Source organism: Muntiacus reevesi, chromosome 14 (genome assembly GCF_963930625.1).
Source record: "Muntiacus reevesi chromosome 14, mMunRee1.1, whole genome shotgun sequence".
In the NCBI taxonomy this organism is placed as follows: domain Eukaryota; kingdom Metazoa; phylum Chordata; class Mammalia; order Artiodactyla; family Cervidae; genus Muntiacus; species Muntiacus reevesi.
In genome coordinates, this window is record NC_089262.1 from 55766157 (window position 1) to 55793831 (window position 27675).

The 27675-nt window shown below is 41.4% G+C and overlaps 1 protein-coding gene across 5 annotated transcripts in view; it reads left to right on the forward strand.

The window, feature by feature from the left end:
* MAST4 (microtubule associated serine/threonine kinase family member 4) overlaps positions 1-27675 on the forward strand; it is a 605067-nt gene that overhangs the window by 405117 nt on the left and 172275 nt on the right. The window contains exon 1 of one of the 5 annotated variants that reach the window (XM_065905696.1): positions 25803-26211. The exons of the other annotated variants lie outside the window; for them this stretch is intronic. Coding sequence (XP_065761768.1) covers positions 26120-26211 — 92 coding nt within the window. The 5' untranslated portion in view covers positions 25803-26119. Of the gene's footprint in view, positions 1-25802; positions 26212-27675 lie in introns of those variants that run through there. 5 annotated transcript variants of the gene reach the window in all.

Below are 27675 nucleotides of genomic sequence, written 5' to 3' on the forward strand. Positions count from 1 at the left end.
GGAATTCTTTGGTGGTGGTGTGCCCACTTCATAGGTGAGGAGATCATCCCTAACTTTATAGGATTGAAGTTACCATCCAGAGTGTCTGAATCTGAAAAGATGGCAGTGGGACCTATTTCTCTTTCTGTGATGGCCTAGTACATCTCACCTTTCTGTAGGTGAAATGTTCTTCTTCCCTTCACGACATCTTCTTTACCCCATTCTGTACCCGACGTCACTGTGTATGTGTCTGTGCGTGCATGTCCCCATGTGTGCTCACCTTAAGGATCTCCATGTGTCTTAAGGAGGCTTGAAGTTGATTCTAACCAGGGTTTGGTGTGAGGGTCAATTAGAGAGGCCGTAGAGTGATATGAATGTGCTGGACATCATTACCTGCATAGGTAGGAAAATCATGTCCAAAAACAGCGTTTAAGGATGACAGGAAATTTTTATTATTTATCAAAGTGTGTGTTTCTGATGACATCATGACATTCTGTTGGAATCCCTTGTTGCTGGTCTGGAAGAACCAGCGAGTCCTGAAGAAAAATGACATCAATAAAAATCACTAAAAGGGCTGACATTAGGAACAAAACTCGTGCTCCCCTTGAGAATGTCATATTGCAGCTTGAGTCCACGCCCTGGGCTGTCTCGGCTTTAGTGATGACAGCTGACTTTGACGGCCTTTTGTTCTCCCTAGCTCATCTTTTGGCGCCAGATATCACCACGTCAGTTCATATGCTCCCCCTTCTGTAGGAAATGATTTGACTACAGTTCTCTTAGCTCATATTTTCTCCCTCATTAAAGCGCCTGTGTGCAATTTGCTGGAAGGAGGTTGCCAGCCTACGACCACTGTTGGGCTGCAGTGCCCTTTTGCTGGTGATTAATTTCCCCAGCGACACAGGGTTCATTGTCTAGTTAGATTTAGTTTTACAGTCAATCTGTAGGACACGGGAATATGTATCAAGGAATGCTCCTTCATTCATCAATGAGTCAGGGCTCTGACTTAGCATTTTTACGTAGGGAGTTCAGTGATGTGCATTACTGTGGCCATGTGGCCGACTTCATTTCAGAGGAGGGGTAGAGATACAGTTTAAAGTGCTAACCTTTTGCTGCCCGCGTTCCTGACAGCTGTGTGCAGCTTCTTCATTAGGAGGATCTGAAACATCCCCAGGGCTGTCACAAACTGCAGCATTGGTGGGTGAGACCCCAGGTGAAGTCAGTGTGTGGGTTTAGCTCCGGAGACGCGAGTTAATGTTCCTTGTTTTTTGTGGTGCTGCCTCTTCTTGATCACAGATGGCCCCGCTTAGTTTTGTTCCAGAAATCTGAATGTGTGACTCTGGATCTGATCCTTCTCATGATTATGACAGAAGCTGGGACTTGGGATGCTGATTTAAAGGTGCATAGGTAGTTATTTTGTTTAATACGGTGGGTCAGATGGTAAGGAATCTGCCTGCAATGCAAGAGACCTGGGTTTGATCCCTGGAACAGGAAGGACCCCCCTGGAGGAAGAAATGGCAACCCACTCCTGTACTCTTGCCTGGAAAATCCCAAGGACAGAGGAGCCTGGTGGGCTACAGTTCATGGGGTCGCAAAGAGTGACACGACTAAGTGACTAACACACACACACACACATTGTTTAATGTATCTAGACCTCCCTCTGAGATGTTTTAACCTACCATTTTCAAGGCTCAAGCAGCTTTGTCACTTGCTTTAAAGGACTCTGTTCTACTTATATAGTATTTCTGAGCCCAGGTTCTTCATCTGTATAATACAGAAGTCAATGCTTATCTTTCAGTGATGGGGATGATTACGTACCAGGCACAGAAAAGATGATTAGCAAATAATAGTTACCAAGCTGATGAGGGGAAGACTGGCTTAGAGTAATTTTTTAATGTAACTGGCAACTTATTGACAGATGGTCTATTCCAGTGGCATACCTTCCGCAAAATCTTATTAAAGATAGAAATTCTGGAGAAGTACAAAAATTAACTCATGGCATCAGATTATGGAACATAGAGTATATGGAGTATATATTATATATTATGGAGTATAGGTTATCATCAAATGTAAATGGAGAGAAGACAGAGGCATCTTGGACTATACATCCCAAAGTCTTTTGGCCAAAAGTATTGAGAGGTGATGTGGGAGATATGAGTGCTGGCGTGGACTGACCCTCATTCATACAGCGCTCGTGCAGTCTGAGCATCAGTTACTGACCGGGCTGTGTTCTAGCTCTGAGAACACATCACGGAACAGCGTGGAGAAGGTTTCTGCTCCCGCAGAGCTAACAATGGGGCCAGGGTTCCCCGGGTGGCGCAGTGGTAAGGAATCCGCCTGCCAGTGCAGGAGACGCGAGAGATTCGGTGTTGATCTCTGGGTCAGGAAGAGCCCCTGGAGCAGGAACTGGCAACCCACTCCAGTATTCTTGCCTAGAAAATTCCATGGGATTTTTTGTTTTGTTTTGTTTTCTAGCAGGCTACAGTCTGTGGAATCACATAGAATCAGACACGACTAAGCAACTGAGCATGCATGCACATGGGGATGGGGTGGGGGGGGGCAGGGAAGAACACTTAGCATAAACATACAAGCCAAGAAACCATCGGAGAATAACAAGTGATTTGCCAAGAAATTAAATAGGGTGATCTGATGGCTTCTTTTTCTCTGTGGGTGTAACGTGCTGGTTGGACTAGAATGACCAGAATTCCAAGTAGAGAGAACCTCCTCCATCTAGGGCAAGAGCAACCTAAGGAAGAGCCGCATGGGTGAGGGGGGGGAATGTGTGAGGGAAAGAGGATGTAGGGGAAGGTAGGGGGGAGGGTGGGGGAGGAGGTTTGGGGGAGGTATGGGGGGCAGAAGATGGTGGCTGGCCCAGAGGGTGAGTGGTGAGGTTGGAGAAAAGTGACTGAAGTCAGGCCGTGTTCTGCAGGACGGTGTGTAGGACTTGCTGGCAGATGAATTGGAAGAGGCAGGTCAAGGGAAAGTCAAGGACAGCTTCTGGACTGTTGGCCGGAGTAAGAGAGTGGAAGGTGGTTCTGGTTACTAAGGGAAGGAAGGCTTGAGGAGGAGCAGCTTATGGCAAAACAAGAGTATGATTTTATGTGAAATTTGAGAAGTCTGTGTGATACCCATGTGGGGTCTGAATTCCGAAGAAAGGTTCGGTTCTGTTGGAGAAGCTGGCTGGGGACTTCCAGGCCAGGGGGTGTTACATAAGGCCATGGGAGGTGATGAAGTCAGACAGCAAGCGTGGACTCCAAGATAGACCCTGTGAGGCTGCAGATCCTGAGATCAAAGCAGAGGAGCAGGAGGGGATGTGCCCAGGGGTGAGGAGGGAAACCAGGTGAGCAGTTTCACAGCAGCAAAGCGAAACAGTTTCAAGTAGCAGGGTGGCCGGTCCCCTGTGTAGTCATGCTGGTGGGTCCACACTGATCTGGGCAAAGACCATGGAATTAAGGGGTTTGGGGTGAGGGCACATGGATGGGAAGTGGAAGACAGGGGTCAGAAGAAATGCTTGACAAATGACATAGGCCTTTGTGATACCAGCAGCTTGAGGGTGTCTGCTAAAAAAAGATGCACAACTTGAGAGTTACGAGTTAAGTTTTATTTGGGCCAAAATGAGGACGGCAGCTAGGGAGGCAGCACATCAAATAGCTCAGAGAGACTGCTCCAAAGGGGTAATGGGAGGAAGGTCAATATATAAGGTTTTGGGGAAGGTGGAGTTCAATACTATTAGGCACTCATTTTACAAAAGGTTTTTTTTGCTAGTCAGGAGGATCTGATGTCACCATGAAGAGATTTAGTGCTTTTCTAGATATGAGGAGATGCAAGGATTGAAATCATAAAATCTGCTCCTAAAGACCTGTCCCACCAGATTCCCTGGAGCACAGAGTGCCTCACTTCATGCTGAGCTCCCTCAGGGGGTGTTGAGGGTCAGCAGCTGCAATAGCACAGGGTTCAGTCACTGTAGAGGCAGATGGCAAATGCCCTTGTTCAGTTGTTGGCAATGCTGTTGGCAAGAGCCAGTTTGTAGTTGACAAGGGGCACGAGAGTCTGTTCCTGGGAAGATCAGGCTCTTGGTCAAGGCAAGATCCTGTGCACAGTTTTGAGACCTTTATCTTCCCTGTTACCAAATCAGGCTTCTTTAGGGCCAGGCTTACTTGAGCAGTAGAGCCTGGAGTGATTTTACCACTTAAACTATTTCTTTTCCTTCAGCCTGGAGCCTGTCTGGGCATGTCTGTGTAACTGAGAAAGGCCTTCAGGCTGAGCGAGATAGGAGGCCAGTCTTGGAGGAAGGATAAGATTTGGGTAGATGGAATAAGGGTATGGCAGATGGGGAGGGGAGTAGAAACAATCCAGGTAGGAAAAAAAACTCAGCACTGTATCAACAGAGTAATGAAAACTCCAGGAAGTAGTACAGAAGGAAGGGGAGCGTGAGCCTCACTTTTTGCTTGTGTACCTCCTACTGCTCAAAGAGATTTGAAGCCACCGACGTGTAGACATACACTGTAGAACCTGTCATTCACCCGGCAAACACGTATTGATTGCCAGTAATGACCCCACAACAGAGGCTGGGCTTCCAGGATGGGTGACCCATGACCTTCCCTCAGGGAAGACCAACATGAAAACCGTTGACTGTCAAATAATAACAGACAAGGGGAGAGAGGATTAATTCTGTCTGACTTGATTTCAGCAGGGAGCTCCCAGAGGAGATGCTCTTTGGCTGCAGAAGGATGAAAAGATATCAATCAGAAAGAGAAGAGGAGTTGGCAGGGGGGCCCACCTGGGCAGAGGGCACGGCAGGGGCAGATGGCGTGGGCTGAGAGTCTGTGTTGTGGTTACAACGCCGGGAGCGTGGTTCCTGCTGAGTGCAGTGTGGGGAACAAGACAGAAGCGAAGACAGAAGACGTGGTAAGTGCTGAGCCTGGAGAGAGAGCCTGGACCAGGCTGGGCTTTATTTTTCTGGGCTGTAGGGATTATAGGGTGTTTTCGGGGGGGGGTTATTTTAGTCCTTTGGCCTAAAATAGAGGGCAATTTTTTTTTTTTTAATTTTTGACTTTTTAAAAAAAAACAGAACAGTTTTAGGCTCACAGCAAAATTAAGACAGTATAGACATTTCCCATATACCGCATGCCCCTTGCCCTATACATGAATTATTGTTGTTGTTCAGTTGCTCAGTGGTGTCTGACTCTTTTGACCCCATGGACTGCAGCATACCAGACTTCTCTGTCCTTCCATGTCTTCTCCGGCAGTTTGCTTCAATTTCATGTCCATTGAGTCCGTGATGCTGTCCAACCATCTCATCCTCTGCTGCTCCCTTCTCCCATCGCCTTTAATCTTTCATCAGGTCTTTCCCAACAAGTTGGCTCATAGCATCAGGTGGCCAAAGTATTGGCGCTTCAGCATCAGTCCTTCCAGTGAATATTCAGGGTTGATTTCTTTTAGGATCGACTGGTTTGAACTCCTTGCTGTCCAAGGGATTCTCAGAAGTCTTCTCCAACACCACAGTTCAAAAGCATCAATTCTTTAGTATTCAGCCTTCTTTATGGTTCAACTCTCACATCCATGTGGAAAATTCTTAAAGAAATGTGAATACCAGACCACCTGACCTGCCTCCTGAGAAATCTGTTTGCAGGTCAAGAAGCAACAGTTAGAACTGGACATGGAACAATGGACTGATTCCAAATCGGAAAAGGAGTACGTCAAGGCTGTATATTGTCACCCTACTTAGTTAACTTATATACAGAGTACATCATGCGAAATGCTGGGCTGCATGAAGCACAAGCTGGAATCAAGATTGCTGGGAGAAATATAAATAACCTCAGATATGCAGGTGATACCACCCTTATGGCAGAAAGTGAAGAAGAACTAAAGAGCCTCTTGATGAAAGTGAAAGAGGAGAGTGAAAAAGTTGGCTTAAAATGCAACATTCAGAAAACTAAGATCATGGCATTCAGTCCCATCACTTCATGGCAAATAGGTGGGGAAACAATGAGACTTTATTTTGGGGGGGCTCCAAAATCACTGCAGATGTGACTGCATCCGTGAAATTAAGAGATGATTTCTCCTTGGAAGAAAAGCTATGACTAACCTAGACAGCATATTAGAAAGCAGAGACATTACTTTGCCAGCAAAGGTCTGTCTAGTCAAGGCTATGGTTTTTCCAGTAGTCATGTATGGATGTGGGGATTGGACTATTAAAAAAAAGCTGAGCACTGAAGAACTGATGCTTTTGAACTGTGGTGTTGGAGAAGACTCTTAAGAGTCCTTTGGACTGCAAGGGGATCCAACCAGTCCATCCTAAAGAAAATCAGTCTTGAATATCCATTGGAAGGACTGATGCTGAAGGTGAAATTCCAATAAATACTTTGGCCACCTGATGTGAAGAACTGACTCATTGGAAAAGACCCTGATACTGGGAAAGATTGGGGGCAGGGGGAGAAGGGGACGACAGAGGATGAGATGGTTGGATGGCATCACCGGCTCGATGGACATGAGTTTGAGCAAGCTCTGGGAGTTGGTTATGGACAGGGAAGCCTGGCATGCTACAGTCCATGGGGTTGCAAAGAGTCAGATACGAGTGAGCAACTGAATGAACCTGAACTCTGTATAAAAGTTAAATAAACAGTGTGACAATATATAGCACTGACATACTCCTTTCCCAATTTTGAACCAGTCAGTTCTTCCATGTCCTGTTCTAACTGTTGCTTTTTGACTGCATACAGGTTTCTGTATGGTAGGATGGTCTGGTATTTCTATCTCTTTAAGAATTTTAAACAGTTTGTTGTAATCCACACAGTCAAAGGCTTTAGTGTAGAAGTAGATGTTTTTCTGGAATTCCCTGTCTTTCTCTATGATCCAATGAATGTTGGCAATTTGATCTCTAGTTCCTCTGCCTTTTCTAAACCCAACTTGTACATCTGGAAGTTCTTGGTTCACACACTACTGAAGCCTAGCTTGAAGGATTTTGAGTATAAACTTACTAACACATGAAATGACCATAAGTATATGATAGTTTGAACATTTTTTGGGATTGGAATGAACATTGACGTTTTCCAGTCCTGTGGCCACTGCTGAGTTTTCCAAATTTGCTGGCATGTTGAATGCAGCACTTTCACAGCATCATCTTTTAGGAATGACATCACTGCCCTCACCAAAGTGATGAATTTGTTACCACAGATGAACCTCTATGGATACATCATTATCACTTATAGTCCACAGTTTACATTATGATTAACTCTTGGTGTTGTAGAGTCTATGGATTTGAACAAATGTATAATAACATGTATCCATCATTATGGTATCATACAGAGTATGATATTTTCATTGTCCTAAAAATTCTGGATCACTGGTTTTTAAAGAGAGAGATAATTGGTCTTTATTATAGAAAGAAGGAGAATACATAAATGTGCATATCAGTTTTTCTTTTCCACAGCTCATTTCTAGCCCTGTGGGTCCAAATGCTGAGAGAATATTGCTACTTAGACGAATTGCCAACATAGCAAATAAAAGTGTCTAAAAATCGTAACTTCCTTCTCTAACGCAGTATTTTGCTGCATACAGGTATGCATGCACATATATGTATTCTTACACACTTCTCATTATCTTAAGGGAGTATGAAATTATGTAGATTTACATGGTACTATACATACTAAAAAATATTCCTTGATGTTGGTGTATTTAATAGCATGAAAGAAAAAATATACTTTTTGGAGTTGGAAGGAAACAAAAATAAATAAAATACTCTCTTTAATTGGGTGTATTTTATATAAAGTTTTTAAAAATCAAATGTCTCTATAAAGTTTATATGAAAAAACAGGAGAGCTTTGTTTTAGAAAGATCTTTGTCTGGTGGGTTGACAATTTTTAGCCTTCTTAAGTGAATTTATAAATGAAAAAGTAGTCACACTTTTACATTTTATTTGCTATAACCTTCCTTCATCGGCATATAGCACATAGCATATGCTGATGAACCATGTGCAATGTGTTTTTAAAATCAGAACCTTTCAGAAGAGCTGGTTTGAGTGGCTGATATGGTTTAGGACATAAATTGCTAAAAAAGAATTTCAGTACTTGTAAAGAAAATCTGGATCTTTTTGCTAGATAGTCCTTATGTAACACAGCTGTAGTGAAAGATGTGGTGTTTTTCTTTTTTTCCCTGCCTCCTCATACCCCTGAGAAGTTAATGGTTTAAGGAAAACACTCCAAGCCCAACAGATCATGTCAAATATTTGGTTTGGTAGGATTAATATTTTACTACAGAGCAACAGTAGGGGCACTGTCCTAGTTTTAGGGGTGATTATGTAAACTAATGAGCCCCGTCCATTAAAAAAAACTTAGGAAAGAAAAGCTATTTATCATGTAGCTTATACTGACTCTACTTAGAGGACCCTGAAGTAGGTGTTAAATACCTACAATGGGGTTACATTTAATTAAAGTTGCTCTTTTCATGATGCTAAGGTTAATAGTTATGACATTGTACAAATGTTCAATAGTTCTGCGTGAAAAAAACTTGGTTTATTATTTTGCACCTTGCTCTTTAATGGCTTAGAATGAACTTTTCAGTTAAGTTTGCATGCATGCTTGTTTAGTGCCTCGCCAGGCTCCTCTGTCCATGGGCCTTTCCAGGCAAGAATACTGGAGGGGGTTGCCATTCCCTTCTCCAGGGGATCTCCCTGATCCAGGGATAGAACCTGGGTCTCCTGCAGTGCAGGTGGATTCTTTATGCCCTAAGTCACTAGGGAAGCTCCTCACTTAGTTTTACCATCTTTTCGATTATTTTCTTGACAGCAGACCTAGAATTACACCTGGCTGGAGGGAGTTGTAATTGAATATCTCAGCCGCTAGAGGGAGCTGACTCTAGTATTTATTCTGGAGAGACAAGGTGTTTAACTTCTCTGATCCTGAGCCTGTGTCTTGACCTTTAACCTGGAAAGAATTATCCTTATCATAATTATCCTTATAATTATCCTTATCATAACTTGGGATCACCTCAGTTCCTAGCCCAGCGAAGAATCTCTGGGAAGGAAAAGGAAGGTGAAGACATTGGTCTAAGACCTGGCATATGGATATATATCTGCATGAAGTTTATGGTCCATCCACTTCCTTCAACATAGTTCCCATAGATGAGCAGCTTTGTTGGGGGAAAGTGAATGATTCTTTCAGAACCATTTCATGTATTAGGTTCGAAATAACAGTAACCTGACTAATACTTCTAGAATATCAGGCACTGTTCTCAACGCTCACGAAATACTAACATAATCCTGGCAACAATCCTGGAAGGTAAGTACTCTTATTCTCATTATAGAATAGAAAACCAAGGCGCTTACCCAACATCACAGAGCTAGTAAGTATTGATGCTGTGATTAGGAACCCAGACAGTGCCTCAAGAATCTGCATTCTCCACCTTTATGGGAGATCGCCTCTCCATACACACCCAGTTTGCCGAGCACAGACAGACATTTGTAGAATTAGGCCAAGTTTGTTGCCAAGGGGAAAGTGTTGTTCAAAGGGCACAAAAAGAAAAGTGAAGAATAAAAATTTATACCATATTTTATCTATGAAAACATAGATTTTTTTTTTTCACATTTTAACATCTGAAGTCAACTTGTGCTTACAGCTTTATTAGAGGAATACTTGCTAACATAGCATATCGACTTTATTAATTGTTAAATTTAACAGGTCATAAAAATATAATTTTGGAAAACAATTTCTATTTTAGATCTTTGCACTTCATGAATTCTCAACTGTGTGATGATTGTTTAGCTTATAAAGCAAAAATGTGAAATACTTAAAACATATCTCACAGGGGAGAAAATAAAGATTTGATTCATGATTTGGGTGTATTTTAATATGTTTGATAGTATGTCAGATGGAGCTTCCAAGGGTGAGAGTTGTTAGAACCTTGACGTATTTTAAATGGCCCTGAATTTGACCTCTTCTTAGATTCTCAGAAGCACCTTTTAACCACATCTTTCTCTCCACCCTTATTTGTACACAATCTGGTGAAGTCTACTTATTTTTGCTTTAGGCAGCCAGCTCATCTAGGCTTCAACAACCGTAACAGTATAGAGTGTCTGGGGAAACTGTTTGTCTTCAGAGGGACTGTGCCGTCATTGATCACTTGAGGGTCTCACCACCCTGCTGAAGTGTGTGTCAGCCCAGAATTATTCAAGTAGACTGGGCAGAGTCTTTGATATTTCGGAACGGGTCAGTGATAGCAGTGCGGGTGTGTGGGTTCGGTTAAAACTCATTGGTACACAAGCACATCCCTGTGAAAATGCTGTTCTATGTGGTGAAGTGTTACTTGTTTTCTCCCACTGACATACTGAAACCAGCTTCTTTAAGGAAAAAATACAGTTTCAGATAAATTTTTTAAGGGAGTTCCCAAGAGTGTGTGTGCAATTACACACACATTCACCCGAAGTAGAAGTTTTTTCAACCAAGAAAGAAGTGTTTTTCTAGAATAAGTAAAATATGATCAATATTTTTTACTTAAACCATAAAATAGCTTGTATACCATTTACCTTAAATCTGTTTTAAATGATGATTGTCTCCATGTCTCCTTTTCATTAATTTTTTTAAATCTGTAGTCAGTGCCAGAATAGTCACACTGACTCTCTCTCTCCCTCCCTCTCTCTCTCTTTCTGTCTCTCTCTCTCTCTCTCACACACACACACACACACACACACACACACTCACACACACAGACAAAGTAGCTGAGAATTTTGCTTTCACTGCTTTTTTCTAGATCTCTACCTTAGGGCATTTCTCTGTTCTCTGGCAAGCCTACACAGGTTTCATAGGGAGAAGTAGAAGAAGTGAAGTTCAGACTTAGAGTTTGCTAGTTGCTGACCACTCTGGAAGGTCCATTGTGACAAGAAGTTAAAATAATTTTATAAGTTTGCCAGTTGCTGACCACCCCGTGGTGGTGGTTTAGTTGCTAAGTCATGTCCAACTCTTGTGACCCCATGGACTGTAGCCTGCCAGGCTCCTCTGTCCATGTGATTCTCCAGGCAAGAACACTGTAGTGGGTTGCCAGTTTGGAAGGTCCATTGTGGCAAGAAATTAAAATAATTTCATAAGGTGAAATTTATGGATCATTAGTGAGTTTCTGTCTCTTATGTTTTGCTTATTCTGTTTAATCAAATAAAGAAAAATAAAGCTTTATATCACCTTGGAAACACTATTAGTTTTGTTTTGAGATTATAATAAACTTTAATTAGAAGCATATTATATTTATGAATTCAGTTTTCAGCCTCAACTTTAAAGAACCATATGACCAGAACTATGCTATATTCTTTTATCTCTCAGGTGATGGTAAATTTATTTGGTCATATTTCTCTATGAGATTTTTTTTTTTAAGTTACTTAACTACTCTTGGAAACTTCGAGACACGAATCTATTCTAGAAGTTCCAGGAATCTGACAGGTAGATTAGATGTGATTTCACTGGGAAAGAAGGTGTCATTGTTTTCTTTACTGGGCTATTTGTAGGAAAATAGCATATTATGATTTTAGTTATTCCCTTCAGAAATGCTGAGTCTTTGAATGAAAAGTAAAAATAAACAAGATTCAGAATTGTTGCAGTGAAAGCTTCTTGAGGCACAGTGACTCTAAAATATAGGACCTTAAATTCCTGCTTCACTCAAAAAAGCAGTTATACCCTAATCCCCTCTGAGGTAACCAGTGGCTCAGGAGAGGGATGTTACAGACTGCAAGCACGACACATTCTTGTGGGACTTAGCATGCGTTTCTAAAATCTGGCTGTCTGGTTTGCATACTCGGATCTGTTCATTGTTTCCCACTTGTTCTTTCATTTGCTTCCCTTGGAAGGAACACGCTGAAAAATTCAGCAGCCTATGGCATGGCGCTCACTTATGAGACCTCACAAAATCTTCTCTCCCTCTTCCTTTCCAAAATTGTCCTTGTTTGGATACTTTTGTTAACCAGTGGGCTGAACCCATGGATCACCTGTTGGGTGGGTATTTGATCCATCCAGAACTTCCGTTCCTTGACTTGTATTTTCAAAACACAAAAGCCCTTTGTGACTTGTAGGGCTGGGCCAGAGCTTTCCATTTATGAAAATTACATGCAGCAGGCTTTGCTTCCCAGAAAAGCTGAAAGTGACGAACAACACCTCATGTTTGATATACTCCACAGATACCTGGTCACTCACTGAGTTACATATAGTCGTTCCTCAGTATCCACAGGGCATTGGGTCCAGGATCCCCTGTGGGTACCTCAATCTAGACACTCATGTTCCTTGTATTAAATGGCATAGGACAGCGGGCCCTCTGTATCAATGGATGGGGAGCCGGTGGTTACGGAGGGCTAGCTGTATCTGATCCCATTTCTGGGACAGAGTCAATGGATGGATCTTTGAATTCTGCAGTGATGTTTTTAGAGCTGTGGATGAAGCTATTTATCCTGTTAGAGGATAAATAGGAGGAAAAGATTATTTTGAAGAGGAGAGAAAGGACTTTGATAATGTTAGATGTCACTCAAGATGTTCAGATGTCCAGTTTTAGATGTGAGTTTTAGATGTTTCGTTTTAGTTCAGTTTTAGCCTTGTTTAGTGTCTGTGAAGAACAGGTTGTCCCTCCCTGAGCCCCCATCGGAGACTGCCCAGGTGCTCCTGCTTTTTCTGTGTGTTTTGTATCTGGCAGTGTTATTTAAGGGTGGTAGGTGTTGCTTTGGGGAAGATGAGTTGGCAGCAAGGCAGATTTGATACAATCGTGGAGCAAGTTACTAAAGACCAGGAAATAACTGTTAAAATGTACACTGTGCTTTCCTATGTATTAAAACCACAACAGCAGAAATAAAAAACTAAGATAAGTTGCTTAGGATGAACTATGTTCAGTTTTCTATGATGCCTATAAATCTTTTTTCTTCATACATATATGATTTTATATGATTATAATCATAGTTAAACTTCTTCTCTTGTCTTTTTCAAGTTACGTATAGCCATGCTTTTCTGTAATCTATAATGACCATTTTTGGTGGTGGCATAATTATTATACTTAAGTCTTCTACCCCTGATGCTTGTGTGGAAACTAAGAGAGTAGAATCCACATCAGAGATTGCTAGCCCTTTCAGGGCAAGGTTTTATATCCTCATGTCTGGTTTTCTCCAGTGAAAGGCAGTGGGGAGATGCGATGATGGCTGCCGCTCTTTAGGATCCTTGTCTCTGGGTTCTGACTGGTAGCATCATCCACTGAACTCAGACCCCTGAGGTCAGGGGTAGACTCTGCCCCACCGCTACTTCCTGTTCCTTACTCTGAAAATTTCAATTCTCTTTAAAGTGTAAACCCAGCTCTATGGAGAAAAGGGAGCCCTGCTACACTGTTGATAGGATTGTAAACTGGTATAGTCACTATGGAAAAACAGTATAGAGGTTCCTTAAAAAACTAAAAGTAGACTTTCTATATGGTCCAGCAGTGCCACTCCTGGGCATGCATACAGAAAAATGAAGATGCTAATTCGAAAAGATATATGCACCCCAGTGTCCATAGAAGCACTAGCCAGAGACATGGAAGCAACTTAAATGTTCACCAGTAGATGAATGGATAAAGAATATGTGAGATCCATATTTATATATACACATATGTATACACACAGACACATATATATGTATATATACACACAATAGAATATTAGTCATTAAAAACAAGGAAATAATGCCATTTGTAGGAATATGGATGGACCTAGAGATTATCATACTAAATGAGGTAATACCATATGCTATCACTTATATGTGAAATCTAAAAAAATGATACAAATGAAAAACAGAAATCGACCCACAGACATAGGAAAAAAACTGTAACCATAAGGGCGGGGGTAGGGATAAATTAAGAATTTGGAATTAACAGATATATACTATGATATATAAACCAGATAAACAGCAAGGACCTCCTGTATAGCTCAGGGAACTACAATGAATATCTTGTAATAACCTGTAATGGAAAAGAACCTGAAAAAGAATATTTATATATACACATGTCTGTATAACTGATTCACTTTGCTCTACACCTAAAATTTTATAAATCACCAATGCTTGTAAACCCAACTAAATAGTCACATCTTCAGCACTAAAACATCAACTGAAACATTTCTTTTTAGCTAAACCCTCAGAAGGGATTGGTTGACTGTGGAAGAAGAGCAGGACTGAGATGTCGGGATGGCCATTTGCCAAAGAGGAAGAGAGGTGCAAGGATGGGAGATGGACAGAGGAGGCTGATGGTCAAATGTTGCACAGATGTGTCCGTTCACCCTTCCAGCTCCTCCTAAACAGGATGGAAGGTTTGGCTGTGGACGTAGACGTAGCTGAGCTGGGAGCCCCAGGCTGTGCGGTGGTCATCGGCAGGCTGCTCATCGTGAGCACGACTGCTCTGGCACTCTCAGTTCTCTGATCACAGTGGTGGGTTCTTTATGCTGATCATGTCCCCAGTAAGACTGAGTTTCTAGCCTCAGGTAAAGGTCACCCTGCCCAAGTTCCAGTTTTTAATCACTTTTTTTGGAGAAAAACAAAGTAACTCTTTACTTCAGGCATGTTTGTTGTGAAGTAAAAAGTTACTTTTTACTTGTTGGACAGACTTTATTTTGGGGGGCTCCAAAAGCACTGCAGATGGTGATTGCAGCCATGAAATTAAGACACTTACTCCTTGGAAGGAAAGTTATGACCAACCTAGACAGCATATTAAAAAGCAGAGACACCACTTTGCCAACAAAGTTCCATCTAGTCAAAGCTGTGGTTTTTGCAGTGGTCATGTATGGATGTGAGAGTTGGACTATAAAGAAAGCTGAGCACCAAAGAACTGATGCTCTTGAACTGTGGTGTTGGAGAAGACTCTTGAGAGTCCCTTGGACTGCAAGGAGATCCAACCAGTCCATCCTAAAGGAAATCAGTCCTGAATATTCTTTGAAAGGACTGATGTTGAAGCTGAAACTCTAATACATTGGCCACCTGATGCAAAGAACTGACTCATTGGAAAAGACTTTGATGCTGGGAAAGATTGAAGGCGGGAGGAGAAGGGGATGACAGAGGATGAGATGGTTGGATGGCATCACCGACTCAATGGACATGAGTGTGAGTAAACTCCAGGAGTTGGTGATGGACAGGGAGGCCTGGCGTGCTGCAGTCCATAGGGTCACAAAGAGTCAGACACAACTGAGCAACTGAACTGAACTAAAAATGCTACTAGTGTTTTTTGATTCATTTCTTAATGAGTTATTAAAATCTGCCTAAAAACCAGAGATTTAAATTTCTATTGTTCTTTTCATTAATCATCATGAAGGCTGTCAATAATGGCAATGAATTAAAAGCAAAAAGCATCCAACCAGTTGACAAAAGTCAAGATGGTTTTAGAAGCATCCCCATAGGGCTTGTGGGTAGAAGCCGATGAGATCTTTCTATTAGGGAAAAAGAAAAATAATCGGTTTAGTTTTTTTTAAGCTAACTTTAGAAAATAATATCTATGCATTCACTCATTCTGCTGAATATCTACTGTGTACTTGGAGTTATACACAGATGAATAGAAACTGACCTTGTACTTGGAGAGCTTAAAGCCTAGTGGAGAGTTGGACCTATATACAGACAATGGTGTGCCGTAGAATGAATGCTGTAAAAGAGGCATGTATATGCATAAAATTCATTGGCGATTCAGGAGGAAAAACACTTAGGCCTGCGGGAGAAAGTTAGGCAGGCTATGCTGGAGAGGTGACCTTATAGCTCACACTTGAAAGATGAGCACAAGTTTTCCAGGCAGAGGAGGTGGAAATTCTAGAAACAGGGAACAGGATGTGCCAAGGCAATGAGGTATGGCAGAGCTACTGTGTCTGGGGAGCTTAAAGTAATTCAATATTTCTGACAGGTACATATTTTAGTCTTATTGGAGCATAAACCACGAAGAGGCACACATCAAAGGATGAGGCAGAAGACATGACAAGGGACTGCACCATAAAGCCTTTCATTTAAAGAGGTTTTGATTTTCTTAGGAAAAACCTCTAAAACCTCAGTGTATGTGAGAGTCCCCTGGGCACTTTGATAGGATGCACATTCCTGGGCTTCATGCTCTGAAATCTTGAGTCAGTGGGTTTGAAGATGCCTCCATGAATGTGAATTTCTAACAAGCTCTCGAGGTAATTCAAGGATGGTAGGTAGCATAGGAATCAGACTTGAAGACATGTTGCTACGTGAGTGGGGAGCCATTGAACCTTGTTGCACAGGCAGTGAAATGATTGTGTGCATCCACTGGAGCTGGGCAGCTTTGGAAGAATAATTTGGAGGGGGAGCAGGGAGAGAAGGGTATTAATCCAAGCAGGAAGTAACGAAGGGCACGACCAGGGTATGACCAGTAGGGAGAAAACAGGAACATCCATTACTCTTCATCACTTTATATATAGTAAAACCTTCCCAATTAATTTTTCTCCCCTTTTCCTTTTTTTTAATTAGTTAGTTTTTTGGTTGGAGTGTAATTGCTTTACAGGTTCCCAGGTGGGTCAGTGGGTAAAGAATCCACCTGCAATGCAGGAGAGGCAGGAAACACAGGTTCAATCCCTGAGTTGGGAAGATCCCCTGGAGATGGACATGGCAACTTACTCTAGGATTCTTGCCTGGAGAAGCCCATGGACAGAGGAGCCTGGTGGGCTACAGTCCCTGGGGTCTCAAAGAGTCAGACAGGACTGAGTGACTGAGCACACATATGCCTACTTCCTTTACAACGCTGTGTTTCTGCTGTGCAATGACGTGAATCAGTTATATGTATACATACTTTTCCCCACTTTCTAATTTTCCAAACTAGTCTATATTTCTGCCATTTTAAGTGGGACTTGCTCTTTTCTCTTTAATTTTCTATTCCTGCCATGTACATGTCATCTGGCCTTTTTTTCCCCTTTAACCTTGATATATTAACATTCTTTAGAAGTCTGTGTTCTAAGAGTCACTGGTAGAGATAATTCTTGTTTCATGTTGATAGATGTTCATCCATCTCTCATCTATCACTATAATGGATGACATGATGGGTTTTTGTTATAGCTCTTATTAAGTGGAATAACTTATTTTTGAAAGTTTGTTGATCCCTATGAACATTAATATGGTTGTCTTCTATGACATGTATGACAGTACGTTGGTTCAAAGAATATTTCCATGGTTGGCATCAGAAACCTGGTCATAGCCTTTCAGTCTTTAGACTCTAGCTAAGTAAAGACAGTAAAATCTGAATTATCTAAGCCTCATTAAAAATAATGTTTGTATGTGTTGGTGAGAGGTGATCCCAAATTATAGCTCATATAATTCTTCAAAATTATGAACATCATTTTTTATGGTACACATATTTGGCTAATATTAAAACTGAGCTTGCTTTCAAGAGTATATGATTTTTCTGAGCCATGAAAGAAGAAAGCTTTTATCTACAACCCAGTGGAGTGAAGCAGCTCAGGAATTCAAAACTGTTCACATAAAATGCATAGCCTAACGAATCTGTAAGTAATAACATATATATTCAACCCAAAACAAAGCTCTGTATGGATTTATAACCCAGTCAGCTTTGCAAATACCCATTTGTCCAGTTGCCATAGACAGGTAAGGATTTATATCTGGAAAAGAGATTTTTTTCATTTTTATTTATAAAATTCCTGAGAGTAGACTTCTTTTTTTAAGAGCAATTTTGGTATTTATTTATAAGGCTTGTAGAGCTTTTACATAATGCATTAATTTTGTTTGTCAAAAATAGCAATCAAATTTTATGAAATTTCAGAGTGAAAGTGTGTGTTTCTTAAATTTGTAAAACCTCAAAATATTTGTAAATTCTCAGTAACTTGAACTTTCAGTTCCTATTAAAAATGGCAATTAAAAAAATAATATATACTTTTTACTAAAAAGTATAAAGAGGAATAAAATCAACCATAATCCCATACTCATAAGTGTCCACTAAAAATGCTTTATTTCCATCTCTTTTATTCATGTACTTTCATATTTACTATGTTGTAAATAACTTAGCTCATAGAACTCTTGTTTTTTCCTTTTTTAAAATAGACCTGTTTCAAGAGCATTTCCCATCTGTTACATATTTTTTAAAAACATTGTTTTAGCTTCCTATGGCCATTGTGACAAATTCCAACAAAGTGGCTTAGGACAACATATATTTATTCTCTTAGAATTTTGTAGATCATTAAGTCTAAAATCACTTTCACTAGGCTGAAATCAAGGTGCTAGCAGGGCTGAGATCCCACTAGAAACAAGGAGGTCAATTTGTTCCTGTGCCTTTTCCAGTTACTAGAACTGAATTCCTTGTTTTCTTTGCTCCTTCCTCTGTCTTCAAAACTATCAGCATAGCATCTAGCTTCAGTGTCATATTACATTCTTCTGTAATCAAATCTCCTGCCTCCCTTTTATAAGACATTTGTGATTACATTTAGGGCCCACTTGGATAATATAAGATAATCTCCTTGTTGCAATATCCTTAATTTAATCACATCTGCAAAATTTCTACTAAGGTAACATATTCACAGATTAAGGAATTAGAACCTTCTATCTTTGGAAGGCATTACTCTTTCTACCATAGTGGTCTTTATTGGCTTATAGTATTTCATTTTACGACTGTTTCAATATTTATTAACAGTTGCCCTTGTCTTGTACCTTTGGGTTTTTTCCAGTGTTATACTATTATGAGGGATTCTAAGATTAATTTTCATATGCATAGATTTTTGTGTGTTCAATTTTATTGTATAATTTCTAGATGTGGAATTAGTTCAAATAAATGTGTGTATATCATTTATGTGTCTGTGTACATATATATACATTTATATGTATCTGTGTATATGTGCACATATATAAATGCACATGCATATGTGTAGTGTGTGTGTTTTCATTCTCCAGATTACTTTCCAGAAAGTTGGTAAAGCATATTTATCTCCTTGTGCTCACACCAGCATTCACTATTATTATCTTTTTTTAGTCTTTTCCTGTTAAACAGGTAAAAAGTATTTGATTGATGTTTTAATTGCATTTCTATGATTTATGAAAAGTGAAGAGGTTACCACTTTTTATGCTTAACACCATATTTATTCTCTGATGAATTAAGATTTCTTTAAAATTCTGTATCTTCACTGACATACTATCCTCTCATTTGTGGAATAATTTGAGTCAACTTTAACAATGGAACAAAATTCTGATTGCTGCAGAAGTTCATGATTTCTACCTCTGTCTGTATATGCTCCCTAAATGGTACTTGAATGGGAAATTCTTATCTCTGATTTTAATGGGATAATTTCCCATAACTTCAGATGTCTGACCTGGAAAAATGTTCAAGAAAAGAAGACCTGATAAATTAACCTTAATCTTATATTACAGAAAGGTCTTAGTGTCAGCTACTAAAGGGCTAAATATAACCACAGTGACCCACTTAATTGACACTTCTTATAATTGCACTGTAATTCATGCTTAGGAGCTGGATGAGAAATGATGTACCTTAGACCAAGCTTCTGGATCAAGAAACACTGTGTCCTTGAAGCTAACTCCAGATCGAGAGTCTAATGCAATGATTAGTATCTAAGGTTCACTGTTACTCAAAAAGCATTTTGCATTTCATACAAACTAGTTACACACATATTTACATGTGTCCACATATATACAACTACATATATGTTAGTCACCTAGTTGTGTCCAGCTCTTTGTGACCCCATGGAGGTAGCCAGCCAGGCTTCTCTGTCCATGGAATTCTCTAGGCAAGAATACTGGAGTGGGTAGCCATTCCCTTCTCCAGAGGATCTTCTGGACCCAGGGATCACACCCAGGTTTCCTGCATCGCAGACAAATTTTTACCATCTGAGCTACCAGGGAAACTCGCAACCACATATGCATGGTCTCTTTTCTGAGATTTTGAAATCTGAGACAGTAGACCTTCTTAACAGATACAGCATATGTGGATAATATTATGGGCTCATGAAATTCAAAGAATAGTAGACAAAAAATGCTTTTTAAAACATGAAGTGAAGTGAAGTGAAGTCGCTCAGTCGTGTCCGACTCTTTGCGACCCAGTGGACTGTAGCCCACCAGGCTCTTCTGTCCATGGGATTCTCCAGGCCAGAATACTGGAGTGGGTTGCCATTTCCTTCTCCAGGGAATCTTCCCAACCCAGGGATCGAACCCAGGTCTCCCGCATTGCAGGCAGATGCTTTAACCTCTGAGCCACCATAGATGTGGTCAGTCTTCAAAATATCAGGATTCTAGACCTAACTTTGTTATCAAGTACCTTTCTTACCCTGAGCAAATCCTTCTCCCCTTCCTCCCTTAACATTCATTCTAATGGTTGTATCCAGGATTAAAAGATAGCAATACAGCCTCTGCCCTAATGGAGTCCTTACTCTAAGGGGAACCCATCTGCAAACGTGCAGATACGGATGTGATGGGGGAACACTTTTTCTGCACGAGCTCTCAGGAGCAGGCCCCGTAGAGGGATACCTAACCCAGTAGGGGTAAGGAGGCTTACAGGAAGGCTGCCTGGAGTAAGTGGCAAGGAAGATTGGTCATAAAGCGGTCAAGGAGTTAGCCTTCCTATTTGTCAGATGATGGCCTTGGTCTCGAAGCACTACTCTTGGTTCCAAAATTGGATTGCTTAGCTCTGTTAGAGGCCAGTGACTTTGAGTGGAGAGACACACTCTTTTCTGGTTTTCTTCCTCCTACAGGATGAACCCCTCCAGCTCTGTAAAGATGACACATTCTCTAGCAGCCTACCTCCTCTCCCGGTGGCACATTAAGCTATGGGCCTTCTCCCAGAACCTTCCTGGCTTGAGAGTCGATGACAGGGTAGACAGAGTGCTAGAGTAACATGCTTAGAATCAGTGATTTTGGTCCTGCATGTTCTAATCTCCTTATCTTCCACACAAGTCAAAGAGTCACTAATTTGGGAGAAAAGTGCATTTCCCTTGTCTATTTGTTCTCTCCGCTTTGACTTTTTGAAGGTATTGGTTATTTGCCACATTTTCTGAGCCTTTAATTCTTCTGGACTCCAGGGAATACCTGAGGAAAATATCACATTCTCTTCCCAGTCTGCCTATCTTTCTTTCTGTCTTTCCCCTCCTGGACCTTGTCCTTTGACCTGCCCTTGGGGATTATGTAGTTCTCTACTTAACCTATCAGGAAAGAGAAATCAGTTTTATTTGGTTTATCTATTGTTTCATCTATTCCTTTTAGAAATCTGGATCTCTCTTACCTTGTGATATTGTTTAAACATGTTTTTTTAAATATTCCTGGCACTCTGTAACCCTGATTATTATTCATCTCGTGGCTTTGCAGCATTCAGATCTATCCTTACAGGTTAGTTTTCATTGACCCTTTTATCTTCCTTCATATTTTAGCAATGGAAGCAAAAACCTTTGCTTAGTAGTTCCAGAAGAGCTTTCTTACAACTCGTTCCCATTGATTCAACTTTCTTGACATTTCTGGCCCAGTTTTTAATTTTTTTTCTTAAGACGTAAAGTGATTACAAGGATGGCTTGTTCAGGATGGACAATTTGCTCTTCATACTCCTAGACTCAAACTCTTCAAGACAGCATTTAGAAGATGACCAAAGTACATCTGTAGGTATGGACAGCCTTGGGGATGCAGTCACTTCTGGGTACTCTGATGATAACGTTGGACAGAGATCAAAGTTAATGTGTAGCAGAATTCCCAGACCAGGCCAAGATCAGAATACATTTGGAAACTCATCAGGGACTCCACTTGCCTTAGCATCTTTTCACTGGACATGGCCTTGTGGCAAGGGTGACCGTGCAGGGAGCTAACAGCTTCCTAGCCTCACACCTACACTAGAAAACTCAACCTCTGTAGGGTCTAAGTTCAAGGCGAAGTCCCAGGGATATTATCCTTAATGCTGTTCTATGTAAAGTGGTGGAAACCCTACTGAACAAACATGGATCAGAGGGTGGGGTTTAAACAGAAGAATTAAGTCTGCAAAAAGGATCTGGAATTTTTTATATTAGGAGATGGTGAGTAGTGAAGAATTTGACCCTTCTTTAAATACTTACTTCATCTTAAACTAACATTTCAGGAGCGTGACAAGCTTATTTTTCAATTTCATTCACCTTTCTCATAAAACCAATGACTGATAATGTCAACCTGATTAAATGAATGAGTGTTCTGAATCACAAAGCTTGTCCACTGCCGAATAGGCTTAGTTATTGTGCAATAAGTAGAAAATCTTACTGAATATTTGTATAGTGACCATAGACCAGCTGTAGTCGTAAGAATTTCCAATAATCTCAGTTTCCTCTTAGTTCTGTAGCCAGAGTTTGACTGCCTTTGGAACTAAAATATACTTTAGTTTCTACACATGTAGTTATTTTGTCTGAATAAAAATGTCAGTAGTTCTGACAATTTTAATTCTTGTATTTACTGACTGCATTACCTTCTGAATCATAGGTTCCCAAATCAAGTCAAACAGGTTAGGAGACAAGCTACACTTCAGTGTCACACCTACTCCTCCTCTTAAGGAGTGTGGGAATATATTAGCCACTTTCACTGTACTAACTAGTTCATTTCCGGCTCTTCACACACTTTACCAATTTTTACTTTCCATCTTGGATACAACCCCAATTCTCGAAGACTTTGAAGTGTAAAAACATTAAAGTATACTTTAAACATTTAAAGTAAACATTAAAAATATTCAGATCTCTACCTATTCCTTTGGAAATCTGCATGGTGGAGTCCCCAAAATATACGAGGTGGAGATAGTTACGACATCTGCTGCCCACAGACCAGAATGTGTGTCAGTCAGTCAAAGGAAGAAATTAATGTTTTATATCACTGATTTATCGAGCTTATTGCTGTCATCTTTGTGGTGTTGCCCATATGCGCAGACTTTTCTAGAAGGACCACGGAGGATCTGAGATTTGGTGGTACAGAGTTGCCCCAGTGTTAAGTCATTCAGAATTTGAATCTCACCCACTGCCATCTCTTTCAAATTACCTCCCCTCTAACACCCACATAGCAAGGCCTTGTTGTTTCAGCCTTTTTCATCTTTGCACTTGAAGATCCTTCCAAACGGTAATTATTTCAGTGTTCAAGGACAGCTGTTGCTAGTTTCTTAAGTCTTTTCCACCTTCATCAGGGTCCTTCAACCCCATAATTTATATAGCACAGTTTCAAGTCCTTTCACCAGCTTCATTATTCTTCCCTGAGCACCCTCTGATATGTAATTATCCGGATACCTAAAAAGTGAGCACAAAACATTTTGGGGGCTTATCTTTGGGGATGGGTGGGGGGTAGGATTCAAAGAGAGTTAATCCTGGATTTGATTGTGACATTTCTTAGAGCCATGTTAAGACCTGAAGAATGTTACCCTAACTACTGTTTCCAGTTACAGAATATAGATAAAAATGAGTCAATAAGAGAAAGTCTTTAGAATTTAAAAATATCCTCATGGGCTTCCTTAAAATTCAAGATTCTTTCAGTAAATCAATAGACCTGCTAAAACTGATAAATTTCAGGGCATCTTAAGAGAAAGAATAGATACCTGAGCATCTGAAGTATTCCCATTCAAAAAGCATGTCTTGAATGCTTATATAAATCAGTAACTGTCAGACTGTAGAAATACAGAGATCAATAAAACATGACTTTAGCCTTGAGGAAGCTCACAGACTAATAGGAAAGACAGCAGTAAACAGTCAATTGTAATACAGTGTGACCAGCACCCCCGTCGAAGCATGTTCAGAGCACCATGAAAGCAGAGAGGATGCTGTGGTATGCCCTCTGCTCCGGACTTGCATCTCTCCAGCATGGTATTCTTTCAGTGCCTGCATATTGCCAACATTTCTGTGCATTGTGTTCTAGACACTGCATGAAGGGCTTTATGTATGTCTTCTCATTTATGTGTGTGAACCTCTTAGAGGTTGGTCCTGTCATGGACCCCATACAAATAGGGAAAGTGGGCAGACATTAACTCACTTGCTTAGGGTCATAGTAAGTGTTGGATCCAGAATTCAAGCCCAGGAATTTTGCTGTTAACCAATATTCTATACTACTTTATTAGAGAAAGCTTTTATCTAGAGTGGTGGTTCTCAACCAGGAGCCATTTTGTCCTCCAAGGAACTTAAGGCAATGTCTGCAGATATCATTGAACATCACAGCTGCTATCTAGTGGGTAGCAATCAAGGAGGCTGCTAAATGTCCTCCAATGCACAAGAGAGCCCCCCCTCCCCCAACAAAAAAACTAGCCTAAAATATCAGTAGTGCTGAGGTTGGGAAACTGCTTTGGAGTATGGTACCATCTCTGTGTCAGCCTTTAAAAGATACTTTTTTGAATATTTTAATCCATTTTTTTAAAAGAAGATATGACTTAGTATGGGGCAAAAAATATTGGACCAAGTTCCTAAGTATCTGATGAAGTGTATTTTGCCACATAAAATTGAGAAAATATTGTCATCTTTGTCTACCTGTATAGATTTCAAGGATCTGAGGAGGCCCTAAGAGTTTGGGGAGATAATGCATAAGATAGCCCTGGACGAGAATTATCAGAAATTCTTAGAGTTCTTGGGGTGATAATATATCTGTGGGTAACCAGAATCAGATAAAGAGTACATCCTAAACCAGATTCCTGTTTTGTTTACCTGGCTCCCCTGTCAGCTGACCACTCCCATTGCCTTTTTCTTCACCTTTCTAAGAGTTGGACAAGATTTAGCGACTGGACTAAACAACAACATATATTTCTGTAAGCAAGTTTGTTTCAATATTTACTGGATGATGTAAACCATCTTTTTAAGTGTTATTTTTGCTTAGACACTAAAAAAATTGGTATTTCTTGCCATATTACACCAGATTTGAGGCAGCTAATTTAAACTCTTAATGTTTTCTTTATATAAGAAAATCATAAGCATTGGTGGGCTTGGGGAGTAATTTGAATACTGTGGCTTTCTTGGAAGTGAATGACAACACTGATCCAACCTCCCCTTCATTCCTTCCTTTCAAACTCTAACACTCCCGGCAGGAAAATGATTCTAGCATTAGTTTACTGAATGCCAGGCAGTGTCTTCACAGGTAGTGGTTGACCAGTCCCGAGATTGGGTGAAGCCACACATATGCGCGCTGTGGCAATTCATCAAATGGATGTAAACTCGTAAATTCAGTTTACTGAGGTTTTGGGTGAGTGTGGCATCCCCTTGGCGTGCTTTTTCTACGCAACCAACAGCGTCTCTTGGCAAAGAGTCATTACTGACTTCCTCGGAGCGTCTGCTGACGATCCAGTCTGCAGTGAATCACGGACCAGCCTCCAGGTGTGCGCGGCATTCTCCACCCGGTTCCGGATGGCGCTGGTTTACTCATGCCGAGGGGAGGACCCGCCAGGGGCTCGGCGCGGGGGCCGCGGGAGACGCCGGGGGGTCGCGGGGTGCGGGGCTCACGCCCCGGCTCGCCCGCCGCCCTTCCCATGAGGCCGCGCTCCGCAGGGGAGTGCCTGCGCCCGGCCCGGTCCCCGCCGCCCGGCCCCTTCGCGCGGAGGCTGCACAAAGGTGTCCGGCTGCCGTCCGCCGACAGGCCAGCTTTCTCAAAGTGCTTTTAAGTTTCCTTTTTTTTTCTTGAGGAGGGGCGAAGAAGAGGAGCTTTTTCCATGTACATTCCTTTCCTTGTATGTAGATAGCGAGAGGAAACTCAGCACTGGGCATGTTCGGATGTTGAATGGTTTTGCTGATAAGCAACCAGCCCTCCCGGAACCGAAGACTTAAAATAGTCGTCGCCCCTCCCGTCCCCACCCCCCCGCAGGAGCTGCAAATGGTATCTGCCAAACAGATGATAAAGTACCTTGGACTGAATCACTCACAGACAGCGCTTTGAGCCGGACGCACGGCCAAACTCGTGTAATCACTGTTTATAGCTGGCCGAGGCTGACCGGGAGAGGGCAAACCCAAGAGGAAACAAGTTTCTTGAACCTTGGAGAAATGGCTGTGTGTTAATTAAAGGCTAGGACGGGTACTTCTCACTCACGCACCAAGTTGTTCTAGAGATCACAGTTCGCAGCACGGTTCCTCTGGAGGGAGTGAGTAGATAATTGGGATCTTTTTGTCCTTTTTTTTTTCTCCCCCCCTCTCCTTTTTCTCTCCTCCTCTCCGTTTTGGTCTTATGGCCTCGAACCCGCGGTGAATTGAAGCGAGAAAGAAATGGATATGTCTGACCCCAATTTTTGGACTGTGCTCTCAAACTTTACTTTGCCTCATTTGAGGAGTGGGAACAGGCTTCGGCGAACACAAAGGTAAAAACGCGGGTGTTCCTTTTTGCCTTGGAGAGGGAATGGACGCTTTGGCTTCAGAGGCTGCCCTCCGGCCTGGGCCCCCCCTTAGCAACTGGGGTGTTGTTGATTGGGTAACAGTTTGAGAAGTTTATGCTCTGCCAGGGGCGCCCTGGCTCAGGTGTTCCCTCCTCCTCGCGGATTTCCTGGCTCATCCTGCTAAGTGTGGTTTTTCGGAATTCTCTTTCTGAAATGTGGAGAATCGGGACCTGGAGTTGTGAGTGGTGGGAAGAGCTGGGAAGCGGGGAAGAGATCCTTGCTCACTCTTTTTGATCTGATCACTTGTCCATTTCATTCGCTCCATGATGGGAGCGTCTGCTTCTCTGTGTAGAGCCTTTCAGATGCTCTCTCTGCTCTATTAAATATTTAACCTTTATACAATGGACATGTCCAGCGCAAAGATAGCTCAGGTTTGCCTATTTCAAATTGTCTGCTTAAAGAGATAAGTCTGCATAACTTTGCATTTGATGTTTTAAATTGATTTGCTGACATGTATTTCTAGTACAGGACTGGCCTTTTCATTTTGTAACATATATCTGTTAGAGTAGGTGAAAAGAAAAAAGATTTTTTAAATCAAGGAGAAGCTCAAGCCACAAGTGAAAGGCAGTTGAGAGTTAGTTGCTGACAGTTGGGTGAAAGAAAATGATTTTCAAGGAGGTGTGCCTCCCCTCTCTGCATTTGTGTCCGGCACAGGCAGGTGGCATGATTGTGGTTTTAGAGGGGCACACCCTCTGAGTTGTGTAAGTACAGATTCTTTGTTTTTCTTCAGAACTTGCCTTGAACATACACGTGAACACACACGAGGCCGTGGTACAGTCAAATAAACAGGATGCTTGGCTATCAGATTGGAGATTCATAATCTCTGTGCTCCAGTGTTTAAAGAACACAGGAAAATGGTTCATTCTGTTTGGTTGTACCAGTAACTTTTTGCAGCGTTAGTGCAGATATGTGATGCTTTGGAAAACTTAGTAGTTTTTCCTTTTGACCTCTCTCATGGTATTTCTTAAATTTCAGAAGTGTCCTGGAATGCACTGACATATGCTGTTTATATATACGTGCATATATACATATAGAAAAATACATGTGTGTGTATGTGTGTGCGAGAGAAAGGGAATGCATCAATTTGTAAGTCATACCTTTTCAGGTAAATTGAACGATGCTGGTACCACTAAACCATGTGATGATCTAAAGCTGTACCTTTTAAATAGGATGGCTGTGCTTTTCTCATTGTGCTACAGTGTTCAGGGAGAAACTCTTTCGGTGTTGGTCATTTGTGTACAGGCTGTGTCATCCACACACCAGACACCGCCAAACAGTGGATCAGTCGAAGAGATACCTACTGTACCAGAACTGGGCCTGTGCTCCTCATGGCAGTGAATCCTCTGACGTGTGTGTGTCAGGAGTCTTAACCTTGTCTGAGTGATGTAG